Source organism: Grammomys surdaster, unplaced genomic scaffold (genome assembly GCF_004785775.1).
Source record: "Grammomys surdaster isolate TR1022 unplaced genomic scaffold, NIH_TR_1.0 167, whole genome shotgun sequence".
In the NCBI taxonomy this organism is placed as follows: Eukaryota; Metazoa; Chordata; class Mammalia; order Rodentia; family Muridae; genus Grammomys; species Grammomys surdaster.
The window spans coordinates 12,964,456-12,977,559 of record NW_021604615.1 but is presented as its reverse complement, the minus strand read 5'-3'; the positions used below and the strand labels follow the sequence as shown (position 1 = coordinate 12,977,559).

General features: G+C 43.9%; 1 protein-coding gene across 1 annotated transcript in view; it reads right to left on the bottom strand.

The window, feature by feature from the left end:
- The window catches only part of Mcph1 (microcephalin 1), a 197,190-nt gene that overhangs the window by 106,820 nt on the left and 77,266 nt on the right, over window positions 1–13,104 (bottom strand). The window contains exon 12 of the mRNA XM_028766340.1: window positions 1,936–2,013. Within this exon, the coding sequence (XP_028622173.1) occupies window positions 1,936–2,013 (78 nt within the window). The remainder of the gene's footprint in view (window positions 1–1,935; window positions 2,014–13,104) is intronic.

Here is a 13,104-nt window from a genome sequence, read left to right as displayed (position 1 = left end):
CTCTCTCTCTCTCTCTCTCTCTCTCTCTCTCTCTCTCTCTCTCTCTCTCGTGGTTGAGGCAAATCATCCTACTTAGGACATCTAAAGCCATAATTCTCTGAATTAATTTTTAGAAAAAATAGTATTCCTTAGTAACATTTTTAATATTCACAAACAAACTGAACACGTGTTTCAGAACGTAAAGCCAAAATGTTCGGCTTGCAATGTAAGCAGATAAAGTTTCAGAACACGACTTTATGCTCGGAACTGTGAAACCTTAACTCCTTCTGTTCTCACCTTCCGAGGCTTGCAGAGGGGCCTGTAGAGAGCACAAGTGCAGTTTCTCCTGTAGCCTTCCTTACCTGTCTGTCTGTCCTTCCTTTCCAGATGCTGATTTTAAAATTCATATCTATAATGCAGTAGCTCTCTCACCCCGCCTAATGCTGAGACACTGTCACACAGTTTCTTCAGTTGTGGTGACCCCAACCATAACATTATTTCATTGCTACTTCAGAACTGTAACTTTGCTACTGTTATCAACAGTGACGTAAGTATCTGATTACAGGATAACTGATCTGTGACCCCCGAAAGGCCTCTGCCACAGTTTGAGAACCAATGCTCTAAGCCATCTCCTTTCACATAGCCTTGGTGTGTGCTCTGGTCAATCGGCAGACTCAGGGTAGCCAGGGCAACCTTCTCCTCTGCCACGTTCACTTCCTGCCAGCTAACTCCAGAGTGAAGAACTCTGCCCCTGTCTTCTGACCACTGTTTCTATTATTACATTTAGGAAATGTCGACAGGGCCAACATGGCTTTGTACTCACTTAAAATATCTGACTCCAAAAAACAAAAACAAAACAAAACAAAACAAAAATGTGGTCTTGAATGACCACAATGGCAGGAACTGAGGTGGGCAAATGGTCACCCAGGAAGGATGGGCAGCAGCGGATGCAGGAAGATGGAGTCAGAGGCAAACCAGTGCTGCTCAGAGTTACACTTACTCCCTTGGCTTAGAGAATGGGAAGAAGCTGGGTTTCTACTTTATTCTTCAACTCCTTATACAGTATTTTAAATAAACAAACTTACTAGTAGGAATTTTTTTTTCTGTTCTTAAGAAAACATTTACAAAGCTGAAAGGAAATCAAAACAGTAATCTTGAAATGAAGACAGAACAGTTTGAAGGGCTAGGTGAGTGAGGGATTCAGGGTCAGAGGACAGCTTCCTGCTGGGCCCCAGCACAGGGCCACTTGGACAGCTTACGGCAAGAGCACTGGGGACAGTCAGAATAGCCACTGTCTTTCAGAGACCATCTTTTCAAATTAATGGGTTTGAGAAACCAATCAACATGTTTGGAAATGAAAGCTGATTTATGTACAGCCCTGCTTCTAGTCAAACCTTAATCGAGAAGTTAGAATTCAGTTAGCAAATATTTAAATTAATTAAGAGTCCATTAGGTGGAGTTTAGGAAAAATCAAAATATAAAGACTACATCCCAATGCTAGCAGGCCACAATTTTTATACCTATTAGTTCTATCACAATTTTTATACCTATTAGTTGTATCTGTATTAGCATTAGTTTTAAGAGGTGCGCATCTCTAAAAGCTTTCATGATTAAATTAATTTTAAAAATTCCTTTTGGAGAAGGTCTCACCCTCCAGCCCAGGACATCATCAAGCTTGCAGCAATCCACCCAATTCCAATTCCTGAGTGCTGGATTTCCAGGCTTAGGTGACACTCCTCAAGGTGACATTTCCCACTGCACTTTATTTACAAGTGTCTTCCTCAAGTTTTCACTGGTGATGTCACGAGTAAATAAACAAATGGCATTTATTTCTGAGATGACATCCTTTTAGTCTGAAAGAGACCTCTTTTAACCTATGATGCCGAGTTTATGATTCGAATAGATTCCTTAAAACCACCATGTCACATTTACCACTATCGGACAGCATTGACTTACCGGAGCTGCAGGGAAGGTTTCGGAGAGTTCAAAAGGCTCCTCAGAAATCCAGTGACCCAACTCTAAAGACAACAGTACCTAAGAGAGACATACCACACAGAGAACATCAGTCATGGTTTGATTAGATTGTTGGGTAGCAGGTCAAAGTCACTTTGAATAGAACAAAAGCAATGCCCCTAAAAGCCGAGCAGCAATGGACCTCCTAGGGCCTGAAATCAGCCTTGCAAAAGCCAGGGCACTTTGGGAAGCTTCATGATGCCTGTTGCAGTCATTAGCAAACAAACACATCCTAAGAAAAACACCTCAATGTAGCTAAAAATGCAGGCCAGTACCCAGCTTGGTGGTTTCTCCCACCAGTACCCAACACCCGATACTCAACACCCGATACCAAAAGGAAGCAATGTAAGAAGCAGAGCGGCTACTGAAGTTCCCCGTTCAAGGGCATAGGCCCTCATGGCTGGGAAACCAAGGCGGCAGCTTGAAACTTGTAGGTGATTTCACATCCTGTGCAGTTGACAGTACTAACACAGCATCCTAATGAAATCAAACACTGGTGGTGCATGCCTTTAATCCCAGCACTTGGGAGGCAGAGGCAGGCGGATTTCTGAATTTGAGAGTTCGAGGCTAGCCTGGAGCCTGGTCTACAGAGTGAGTTCCAGGACAGCCAGGGCTACACAGAGAAACCCTGTCTCAAAAAACCAAAAAAAAAATTAAAAAAAAAAAGAAAAAAGAAAGAAAGAAAGAAAGAAATCAAACACTTAAACAGTATCCTGCTTTTATGTGATATGCTGTGTGCTAGAAATCTAAATTTTATATTGCCCTTTAGAATCTTCCTTGAACATCCCAGGATTTTATGAGTTAAAAAGAAAGAAATGGAGTGAGGGCTGGGGAGATGACTCAGTTGGTAAAGTGAAAGCCGAGTAAGCAGAGAGAGCTCTCTAGAGCCTGTGTGAAAAGGGGGTGAGGTGCATCTGTGGTCCTGGTGCTGAGCTGGTAGAGATGGTGGCAGGTAGGACTGTGGAGGATGGCCCAACACAGAATAAACGAGAGAAAGGGAGAGGGAGAGGGGGAGGGGGAGGGGAGGGGGAGGGGGAGAGGGAGAGGGAGAGGGAGGGAGGAGAGGGAGAGAGAGAAGCAAGCACAGGACCTGAGAGTCAGAAGTCATGTCTACAAGATAGAAGCAGCAGCTCTGAGGGGTGTTGAGCTCAAGACAGCCCATGAGAGTAGAGAACATGGGAAGTCATGTCTCCATTAGGACTGGAAAACAGCAAGCTTTGCTCCCAGGAACCCTCGCTCAAAGAAATACCACAGTTTCAATTAGATCCCTGTGGTCACAGATGCTTTGTCATCTGTCTTTTTCTGTTTTCTCCTAACTTTTATTGCCCAAATGCCATAGGAGGGAGGAAGATAAGGGGAAGGAGCGGGGAGAGGAAGGAGAAAGATCTTAAGTTCAATTACTGTGTGGGTTAAAGCCATTCACATTACACAGTGTTCCTTCCCCTTACTGCTATCGGCCTCCCTGTGCTATCTATCCTTTAGAGATAACACTATGGATATGTGGGTCTCCATGACCTTGTATCATCAGACCAGGAGATAAAATGTGGTTTCAACATCAGGCTCATGTCAGCATGCAGCAATGGTAGAATCCTGTGGTGGGAAATTCGGTACAGCAGCTAGAGGCCGGGAGTCAGCCATAGAAATGTGTGTGGTGGGAAATTGGTACAGCAGTTAGAGGCCAGGACTCAGCCATAGAAATGTGTGTGGTGGGAAATTGTTACAGCGGCCAGAGGCCAGGAGTCAGCCATAGAACTGTGTGTGGTGGGAAATCGGTACAGCAGCTAGAGGCCGGGACACAGCCATAGAAATGTGTGTGGTGGGAAATCGGTACAGCAGCCAGAGGCCAGGACTCAGCCATAGAACTGTATGTGACACACAAGTTCAAATTCACCTCTCATTAAAATGTCAACTGAACCTAAACAAGCTCGTGGGGAACATTCATGTTCTCTGACTTTGCTGCTTTCTAAATGTTAAGAAAATAAAACTGTAAGGCACTTATAGTACGATTTTGCTAAGCAAATGGATAAATTTAATTTCTTTAAGACTAAATGTTGCATAGAGGTAGCAGAAAACACAGATTTGATTTCACTAAAATCACAAACTCAGAAATACAGAAAAACAACTTTGTACTCTAGCCTGAGAGATCAAATCTTTTGGGTTCAGACTCTATGTTAGAGAACCTGACCTAAGGCTGAACTCAAGCTAACTAATAGGCCAGTTCCTAGCACCAGTTTCCAGGTTACCCCCCAACAAGACCTACATCTAGCACCAGCTGCCAGGTTATTCCCCAACAAATCTACACCTCTAGGTTACAAGCCTGCCCCGACACTTCACTAACAACCACCAATCAGGAGGAAAGCAGAAGTTAAGTTTATAGTTTGGCTCTCAACAGCAGCCAATTATGTTAAAGGCCATAATGGCCCCCAAGTCATGTGTGTACCAGGCTAGATACCTTCTTCTTGCCTCTAGAAATGTTTACGTGAGACTGGGCTCTCAGCCCTTTCCCGTTCTCTTGGGTCAGAGAAGGTGGTGCGGCCCAAGCTTGAGCTTGAATAAAGAGACCCTAATGCGACTGTATCGGAATCGGCTCCTTGGTGGTCTTTCGGGGTTTACAAACGTTTCCTGGCACAACAAGTCCTTTCATTAGCCAAACCCATCTTTAGCTTAGTGCAATATTCAAGAATGGAAATCTGTTTTCTAGAATTTCAGGTGGGCTTGTGAAATAATCCTACTCAACCACACACATTTCCCAGAGAACACTGCATAAGACAAAAATATCTGAGAGAATCAGTCCAGCAAGGAGTAGAGTTGTGTGTGGGAATCACATCTTGTGTGTACATGAATCTTTGTGGGGGAAGCTACCCTCAGGACCCACCTCAATGGAAGCCCAACATCCCTCATGGGACACAAACACGGTAAAGATATCAGACAAATCAGATAACAGAAATGGTAGTGCTGACATCTGACCATCATTCATAAAGCCCACACTTTGTTGATGAACCTATGAGAGAAACCATTTTCTTGCTTTATTCTTAAATGTAGTTAGATGATCTCTCTACATACAGGGCTATGTAGTTCACTCTACACCAGGGAACCAAGTCTCTTTCTCTCCCTCTCTCTTTTCAAAAGAATTATTTACACATATACATATACATACATACATACATACATACATACATACATACATACATACCGGTGTTTGTCTACATGTACGTCTGCATACCTGAAGAGGGCACTGAATCCTATGGGACCACAGTTATGGAAGGTTGTGAGCTGCTATGTGGGTGCTAGGAGTCAAACAGTCCTCTGGAAGAGCAGACAGTGCTCTTAACTACTGAGCCATCCCTGCATCCCCTCCAAGTCTCTTCTTGTTGCACACATTTTTATAATTCTCTTGTGCAATGTAAGGCAGTCTGACTACGGTTGGGGATGCTAGAGAGTGGTGTTATTATTAGAAGCAAATGAAGATGGCCATTATGTATCATGAAACTAATGCAGCTGAAATCTGGCTGTTATAGTAAACTAAGCGTACATTTAGTTTCACTGAAGGAGGGAAATGATGCACAGAAGAGACAGCGGAACTAAATGAGGGAAATGCAGAGCAGATGGAAGAATGGTGGCCAACTGGGCAAGACAGAAACTCAAGTGTCTGGAGATGGAAGATGTACTTAAATCCTTCTGCAGATTCCCAAAAGCTGGAGAAAGTGGGGTGAAGGCAGCTTGTCGGGAGAGGGCAAGGCGAGATGAGGGTTAAGCCTTGGCTTTCCTAAGGGCAATGAAGCTTGGAAGAAACCTGTGTACAGGAACAGTGGCCTCAGGTGGGTACTGGTCAGTCTTTCTGGGGCCACTTATTGAGGAAAAAAGCACAGGAATACTGAGATTTGGCCTTTGTCATCTTTTCATCTACAGGGGACCCAGGGCTCCAACGAGGCTGCATTAATCCATTCTTTTTCCTCTGTGTTGGGTATAGCTGTACCCCTGCCCCCACCCCGACTGCAAAGCAGCCACAGTATAGAAAACCAGACAAAACAAACAAAAAGGGAATTGTGGTGTCATGGCACTGGGACACAGGATCAAACATTTGCCCGAGAGCCTGAGTTCTAAGAGAGGCAGAGCAACCAAGGAGGTCACAGTAGCATCTCCAAGACACTGGACGTAAAGGTCCTCTGATGTGCAGACGTATGAGATGAACGGTAGTCTGGATATGTCTATAGAAACCTGGTGAAGGCTGTGAAGGATGGTAACAATTAGAATGTTAGTCATCAATTCAAGAAAATCAAGAAACTTGCAGAAATTCTATGGCTCTTAGTACATTAGACAGTTCAGCAGACATGATGTTCAAATGGTGCTCATATGTATTTGTGTATACTTGGGCGCACACAAGTGTGCACACACCATGATCAGAGGACACCTTGTGGGTTCTGGGGTCTGAGCTCAGGTGGCCAGGCTCACCAGCAAGCACCCTTTCTCACTGAACTGTTTTCATGGCTCCCAATTTTATGTTTTCTTAATGGCTTAAAAAAAAAATCTCAAGGACAAACAATGTTTATTCACAAAGTATTTCCTAAGCAGAGACCATAAGCAAAGTTTCCTTAATCTCTAACTTCTCAAGAAACGTTTTTAAAGAGAAAACAATACCAAATTGTTTTAATTAAAAGGATCAGCCTGGAATAGAGCAAAACCTAATCTCTGTAAGACAGACTTTTTCAGGTTGGGCTTGAGAAAGCTAAGGGCTCCATTCAGTAATGATTAAGTGCTGACATGAAATACAACATGAAGCCGACTCAACTCACTTGACAGCACTGCTGTAGGTCATGCTGAAGCATTTAAGAACAGCCACGATTTTGACGACCAAACTTACTGTAGCTATACTGTAAACACTGAGTTTGTTTCCCAGTTCCAGACAACTGTGGGGCTGGTTTCGAGAAGAACAGATATCCAGCTATCCTGTTAACAGTTCAGCTTCATGGGTTGAGGATGGAGCCTGAGTTGGCTGACTGACTGCCTAGCATGCAGGGAAGTCCTAGGTTCAATCCCTAGCACAACATCAACGTGTGTCCTGGGAGGTGGAGGCAGGAGCATCGGAAGTTAACTAAGGTCATCACCAGCTACAGGAGGAGCTGAAGGCCAGCCTGGGCTACTATGGCACTCTCAGCTCCTTTAGGGTCCTATCGAGAAAGGAGCAAGAGGGGGTTTCTTGTAAGCTGCATAAAACAGCCGACGGACATTTGAGTCACAGATTTAATCCACGGGAACCTCATTAACTTTATCCTATTCAAGGTCTGCTTCATGTCCACGTTGTCGGCAGACAGAGTAGGAACTGTAACATACATGGTCTTTTATCTACTTTGATCAGAACAGTGACAGGGCAGTCTCTGGCACCATCTACCTACGTATCTTCCCCCAGCAACAGAAACATGCTCAGTATTTTCAACAATGAAAATAAATTACTTGTTAAAATCATAAATTTCAAATTATAACTATCTCCCCATCAGATCTCACAGTCTCAGTCTCAATGATTATGGCGATTTTTCTCCAAACAACAAAAGTCAGGACACACTGGACTATGTGCATTGTTTTAGCTGTTTCAGGGTAATGAACACAGTTTGTGGCTCTGCCCCAGACAGGCAGTATACAGAACTGATTAAACACAGAGAGAGCAGACAGCCTAGGACAAAGGGCAAGCTGGTTAATCCTTCACATACATAACGTATGTCACCCATCTTTATCAATGGAAGAGTAACCAGGCAGTTAGTGAACAGCGTGCCCATGTATTTACCATGTACTTACCGAGGGAAGTGGGGAGGGAGAGAGAGCGGGGGGAGGGAGGAGGAAAAGACAGAGACGAGGGGAGAGAGCCACAGAGAGACAGACCAATAGTTTAATTCTAATGACAAAGTAAATGGTTACTTATGTCCCATGCACTTTGGAGCCAGAAAACAGGAGGTCTGGTCTTCTAGAGAGCCCAACTTGAACTGGCAGAGTTTCAAGGCAATAATATTAGTTCCAAAGTAAGCTATCCCCATGCATTTCCTCCCTATCTCACAACACCAAGAAATGCTTCCTATAATTCTGTAAGTTGTTTTAAAAGGTACAAGCAAGAACATTTAGTAGATGCAGTGCCTGCCACATTGGAACAGTTTCTCACATGTAAGATTTAATAACAGCAAATATTTCCAAAGGCACAGCTAGAGCGTAGCATGCATGTCACGCACACTGTGCAGTCACCCCTCTCTAGTTTCAAAGCTTATGGAAAAGAACTTGTGGACATTTTCAACACTCCTCTCATTTTAAAATTTTGGACATGTAAGTGCTTTGCCTACATATGTCTATGCACCATGTGTGTGCAGTATCCTAGACAGCCAGAAAGAGGTATTAGATCCCCTGGAACAGGAGTTTGAGATGGTTGTGAGCCACAGTGTGGGTGCTAGGAATCAAACCTGGGTTGTCTGGCCAAGCAGCCTGTGCTCTTAACCACTGAGCCATCCTTCCGCTGTTTTCCTCTGGATAGAGTCTCACTGGGTATCAATGGCTTGCTATAAAACATAAAAGCCTGTCTATGCCCACAAAGTCTTCTCCATCTTCTCTCCAGCTCCATCCTGACAATGACTGATCAGAGTTCATCTCCATGGAATCATGTATAATAGAGATATCATTAAAAACATCATCTGGCCTGTGACCTCGTATAAGGTTGTCAAGGCTTTACTAAATTATGACTTTAACAATGCTCCAGAAAGAGTGTCAAAATTCTCTGCATGATAATGCTACCTGCTCATATTTGCTGACACCATATAGATGGTCTTGACGTGCTACAGATTAGTAAACGGAGGCTTGGAGTGTCACTGCTTCCCCAAGGACACACAGCTCATACGTGGCTTTGAATAAGGTTAGTATGAAACCCATCTATTTGCAGTACTACCATGTGAAAGTTGGAGGCTTTCTGAGAATAAAGATGACCCCTAGGTCATCTTTGGAATTAATATGGGCCAGAGATTGTGGAAGTGTTGAATTCAATACTCATCAACTTTGAGCATGAATGCCCTTGACCATGAGACATTTACTAAAGGTATTCAGGCCACCAATTCTCACAGATGCTTGTGCTGACCAATAAGAGAACTGGCAGATACAAATCCCTTGGGAAAGAGCCTCTTTGTGTAACTGTCCATACTGGCTGGTTTTGTGTGTCAACTCAAGACTAGATGGAATCATCAGAGAGGAAGGAGCCTTAGTTGAGAAAATGCCTCCATAAGATCCAGCTGTAAGGCATTTTTATCAATTAGTGATCAATGAGGGAGGGCTCAGCCCAATGTGGGTGGAGCTATCCCTGAGCTGCGGTCTTGGGTTTTATAGGAGAGCAGGGTGAGCAAGCCATGGGAAGTAAGCCAGTAGGTAGCACCTCTCATGGTTTCTGTATCATGTCTTGCTTCTAGGTTCCAGCCCTGCTTGAGTTCCTGTCCTGGCTTCTTACAGCGATGGGTTGTGATCTGCAAGTCAAACAAACCCTTTCCTCCCCAACATTTTGGTCTTGGTGTTTTACTGCAGCAATAGAAACTCTAACTAAGGCACTGATACCACTAGGAATCTGCTCTTCTCTGTCTGTACCAGGTGCTTTTCTATTGCTGTGAAAAAGTACCGCAAACAAGAAGACTTTGAGTGTATTTGGGCTTACAGATCCAGAAGTTTACGAAGATGGAGAAAAGGAAGCTCACCCAGAATCTGGGAACTCACATCTTGATCCACAAGTGAGAGGCAGAGAAAGCTCACTGGTACTGGCAGGAGTGTTTTGAAACCCACTCTGAGTGACACACTTCCTCTAAGAAGGCCACACCTTCCAACCCTTCCCAAATAGGTCCACATACTTGGCTTGACATCTCTTCCACCAAAGAACTTAGTCCTGAGAAGCTAAGCCTCAGGCAGCTTCTTAGAACACAGGGAGAAAGCAGTCTCAGTCATTTCCACAAAGCATTACAAGCATGATCTCTAATGCAGCCAGAGAGGACTGTTCCCTCTGAAACCACTTGAGCTGAGCCTCCGTAGTCTGTGTTGCTCTCAGAATTGACGGTACACTAAGTAAGAGAACGCCTCTTACTGCGGTGTTCAACTGATTTCTACCCTGAAAGTCCCAAAGTAGCTGTCATCCTTATCATCACCTCAGATGGCACCACCATCCCTGTCATCGTCTTCTTCCTCCTCCTCTTTTTTCTTTTTTTCTTTCCAAAAGATAGGATAGCCCTGGCTGTCCTAAAACTCACCCTGTAGACCAGGCTGGCCTTGAACTCAGAGCTCTGCATGCCTCTGCCTCCTGAGTGCTGAGATTAAAAGCATACATCGCCACTACCCAGTTATTTGTCCCCCTCAAAGTCTTCTACCTTCCTCCAAATGAGAGCATGATCAGGCTCGTCATAGTAATACCTCACTTCAGGCAGTAACTTTTCAATTGCTGTGATTAAAAAAAACAAAAAACAAACAAACAAAAAAAACATGCCCAAGGCAATGAGTAGAAGGAAAGCTTTATTTGGGTTTACAGTCCCAGAGGAATAGGAGTGTATCATCGTCGTGGTGGATAGTTCGAGAAACCAGCTGAGAGCTCACATCCTGATCCACAAACAGGAAGCAGAGAGAGGTCCACTGGACATGGAGTTAGTGTTGTGAAACCTCAAAGCCTGCTGTCAGCGACACAATTCCTCCAAAAGGACCACATCTCCTGATCTCTCCCAAACAGTTCTCCATCCAGGGATGAAGTATTCACATAGGAGTTTATGAGGCCATTTTTATTCAAACCACCACACTGTAGTAGTTAAAAAAAAATGGCAAGAAACTAAAAGTTTAGTGATATTTAGAGGAAATCAGGACAGGAATACAAACAGGGCTGAAACCTTGAGGCATGAGCTGATGCAGAGGTCATGGAGGGTCCTGCTCACTGGTTCACTCTTTATGGCTTGCTTGGCCTGTTTTATAGAATCCAGGACCACCATCCCAGGGGACAGTACCACCCATAATGAGCTGGGCCCTCCCACATCAATCATTAATTAAGAAGATCCCCTACAGACAGGTTTTAGGGAACATTTTTTTCAATTGACATGCCCTCCTTACAGATAACTCTAGTTAGTGTCAAGCTGACATAAAACTAGCTAGCACAGACAGAGTGTGACTTTTTGAGACAGAGTCTCATGTGGTTTGAGTTACATGCAAACCAGGCTCCTTCCTGCCTCTGCCTCCTGCATGCTGGGATTCCAGGAGTATCCAACCATGGCTGGAAATGCCTGCACATCCCTTAGGAGTCTCACAAGAGCTGAGTTCTATGGCATGGAACACTTGGGTTAGACCTGGTCCTTTCCATGTCACTAAAATAAAAATGAGTTTCTCTGAGATCCAAACTGCTCAGTCATAGCCACTTTTCAAATAAGCTATGCAGTGACCAGGGTGACCCGGCATTTCACCACTGGACTTGGATGTCAAATCCAAACATCTTTATAAATAGCATGAGCACGTACTTTCCTTATCAGAATAAAAACAAAGAAATAACTATAACAAATTCCAATGTAACTAAAATAAATAGCAGAAACATCACTTCACAGTATGAAACCAAAGCACAAGTTACTGTGAATGCTACAGTTACTAAAGGAAACACAGGAGTTTACACTACTTTCTAAAAATTAGCACTAAGGCACATACTTTACTGAATTTAAACAAGAGAGATACTAATTACATAGGTAGTTTGGCAACTTAGGATGTGACAGAACCTAAAATTCTCCAATTTATAAAAGGAACAGGTCATGCATCTTTTCATTTAATCATTCAGAAGATAGGCACTGGGCCCATGTCTGATGGAGAGTCTGCGTACCTCTAAGTTATGTAACAGAAGTTCTCTTTATGGGTCCTGAGGGGTGTGGTTTAATGGGAGAACGTCTGGACAGAGAAGGGTAGGAAGCTAGATGCTGTTTTAGTTATACAATGGAAGTCAATATTTTGCTACAATGAGGTGCCCGAAAGTCAAGAGTGCTCAAAAACTAAAAACTCTATTAGTGAAAGCCACTGCATGTATGCTCTTTGTACTTGTTCTGTTGCTACTCAACAAAACCCACAAAAAACGGCTCCTGGAACACTGGGGTGATACTGTCTTTGCTTTGCTTGGGGTGGTACTCTGTGGCAGTTTGGGGAGAAGAGGAGGCCATGATGAGGACAGAGCCCTGTAGCCTCTGTACCACAAGCATCACGACTGGTGGTCACACCTGGCAGAAGTGTGCTGAAGGAAAGGTCCCGAAGGTTGTGTCTGGCTGGGGATGGCCAGCGCTTGATAGATTATTAGGCATGCAGAATGTTAATACACCAGCAGAGACATGCAGAAAACAAAGCCAGTTGAAAAGAACAAAGACAGAAGGTTACTCTAAGCACACTCTGGGCTATTTTAATTTCAGTGGACAAGCTAACATTGAATCCCTTCCTTCTTCTCTAGTAGATGGATGAGTGATGTTATAACACGTATTTTCTCTGAATGCACTGTAAGAATCAGGCATGGAATGTATCACACAGTAAGGTGTGATGTTTCAGCTCTCCTCGGAGCTGATGTTGGCGCTCCAGTCTCATCTGCAGCAGCACTTAAGGATGGGCTAGCATAGTTCAAGTACAATGCTCCCTGGCAATCTACTTTAACTTGGGGATAAAGTTCAGAAACCCTGAAAGTGTGGACAGCTGACAGCCTCCCAGCGTCCCTGGGAAGGATCTGAATGACGGATCGCTAAAGACAGCTGTTGGAAAGTTCCAATTAAACCAAATTATGGGTGAATTTTCCATTGAATGCCAATGGATAAAACATCCCATGCTATTGCCAAGAGTAAGACTGATGGAGCCATCAGAGACTGGGCTGTGGATACAGCTCAGCACTCCACAACGAGCCTCAAGGTTAAATCCTGGTATAACGAGGCAGGAGGAGGGGTAAGAAATTATTTGAGAACTTGCAACAAAGAAGCTACAGAGGAAGGTGAAGATGCAATCTTAGGTCACTGCTAAAGTGCTATCTAAAGTGTTATCTTTTGTGTGTATAAGTGTTCCTCTACATGTATGCATGTGCACCATGTGGATGCCTGGTGCCAGCAAACACAAGAAGGGAGC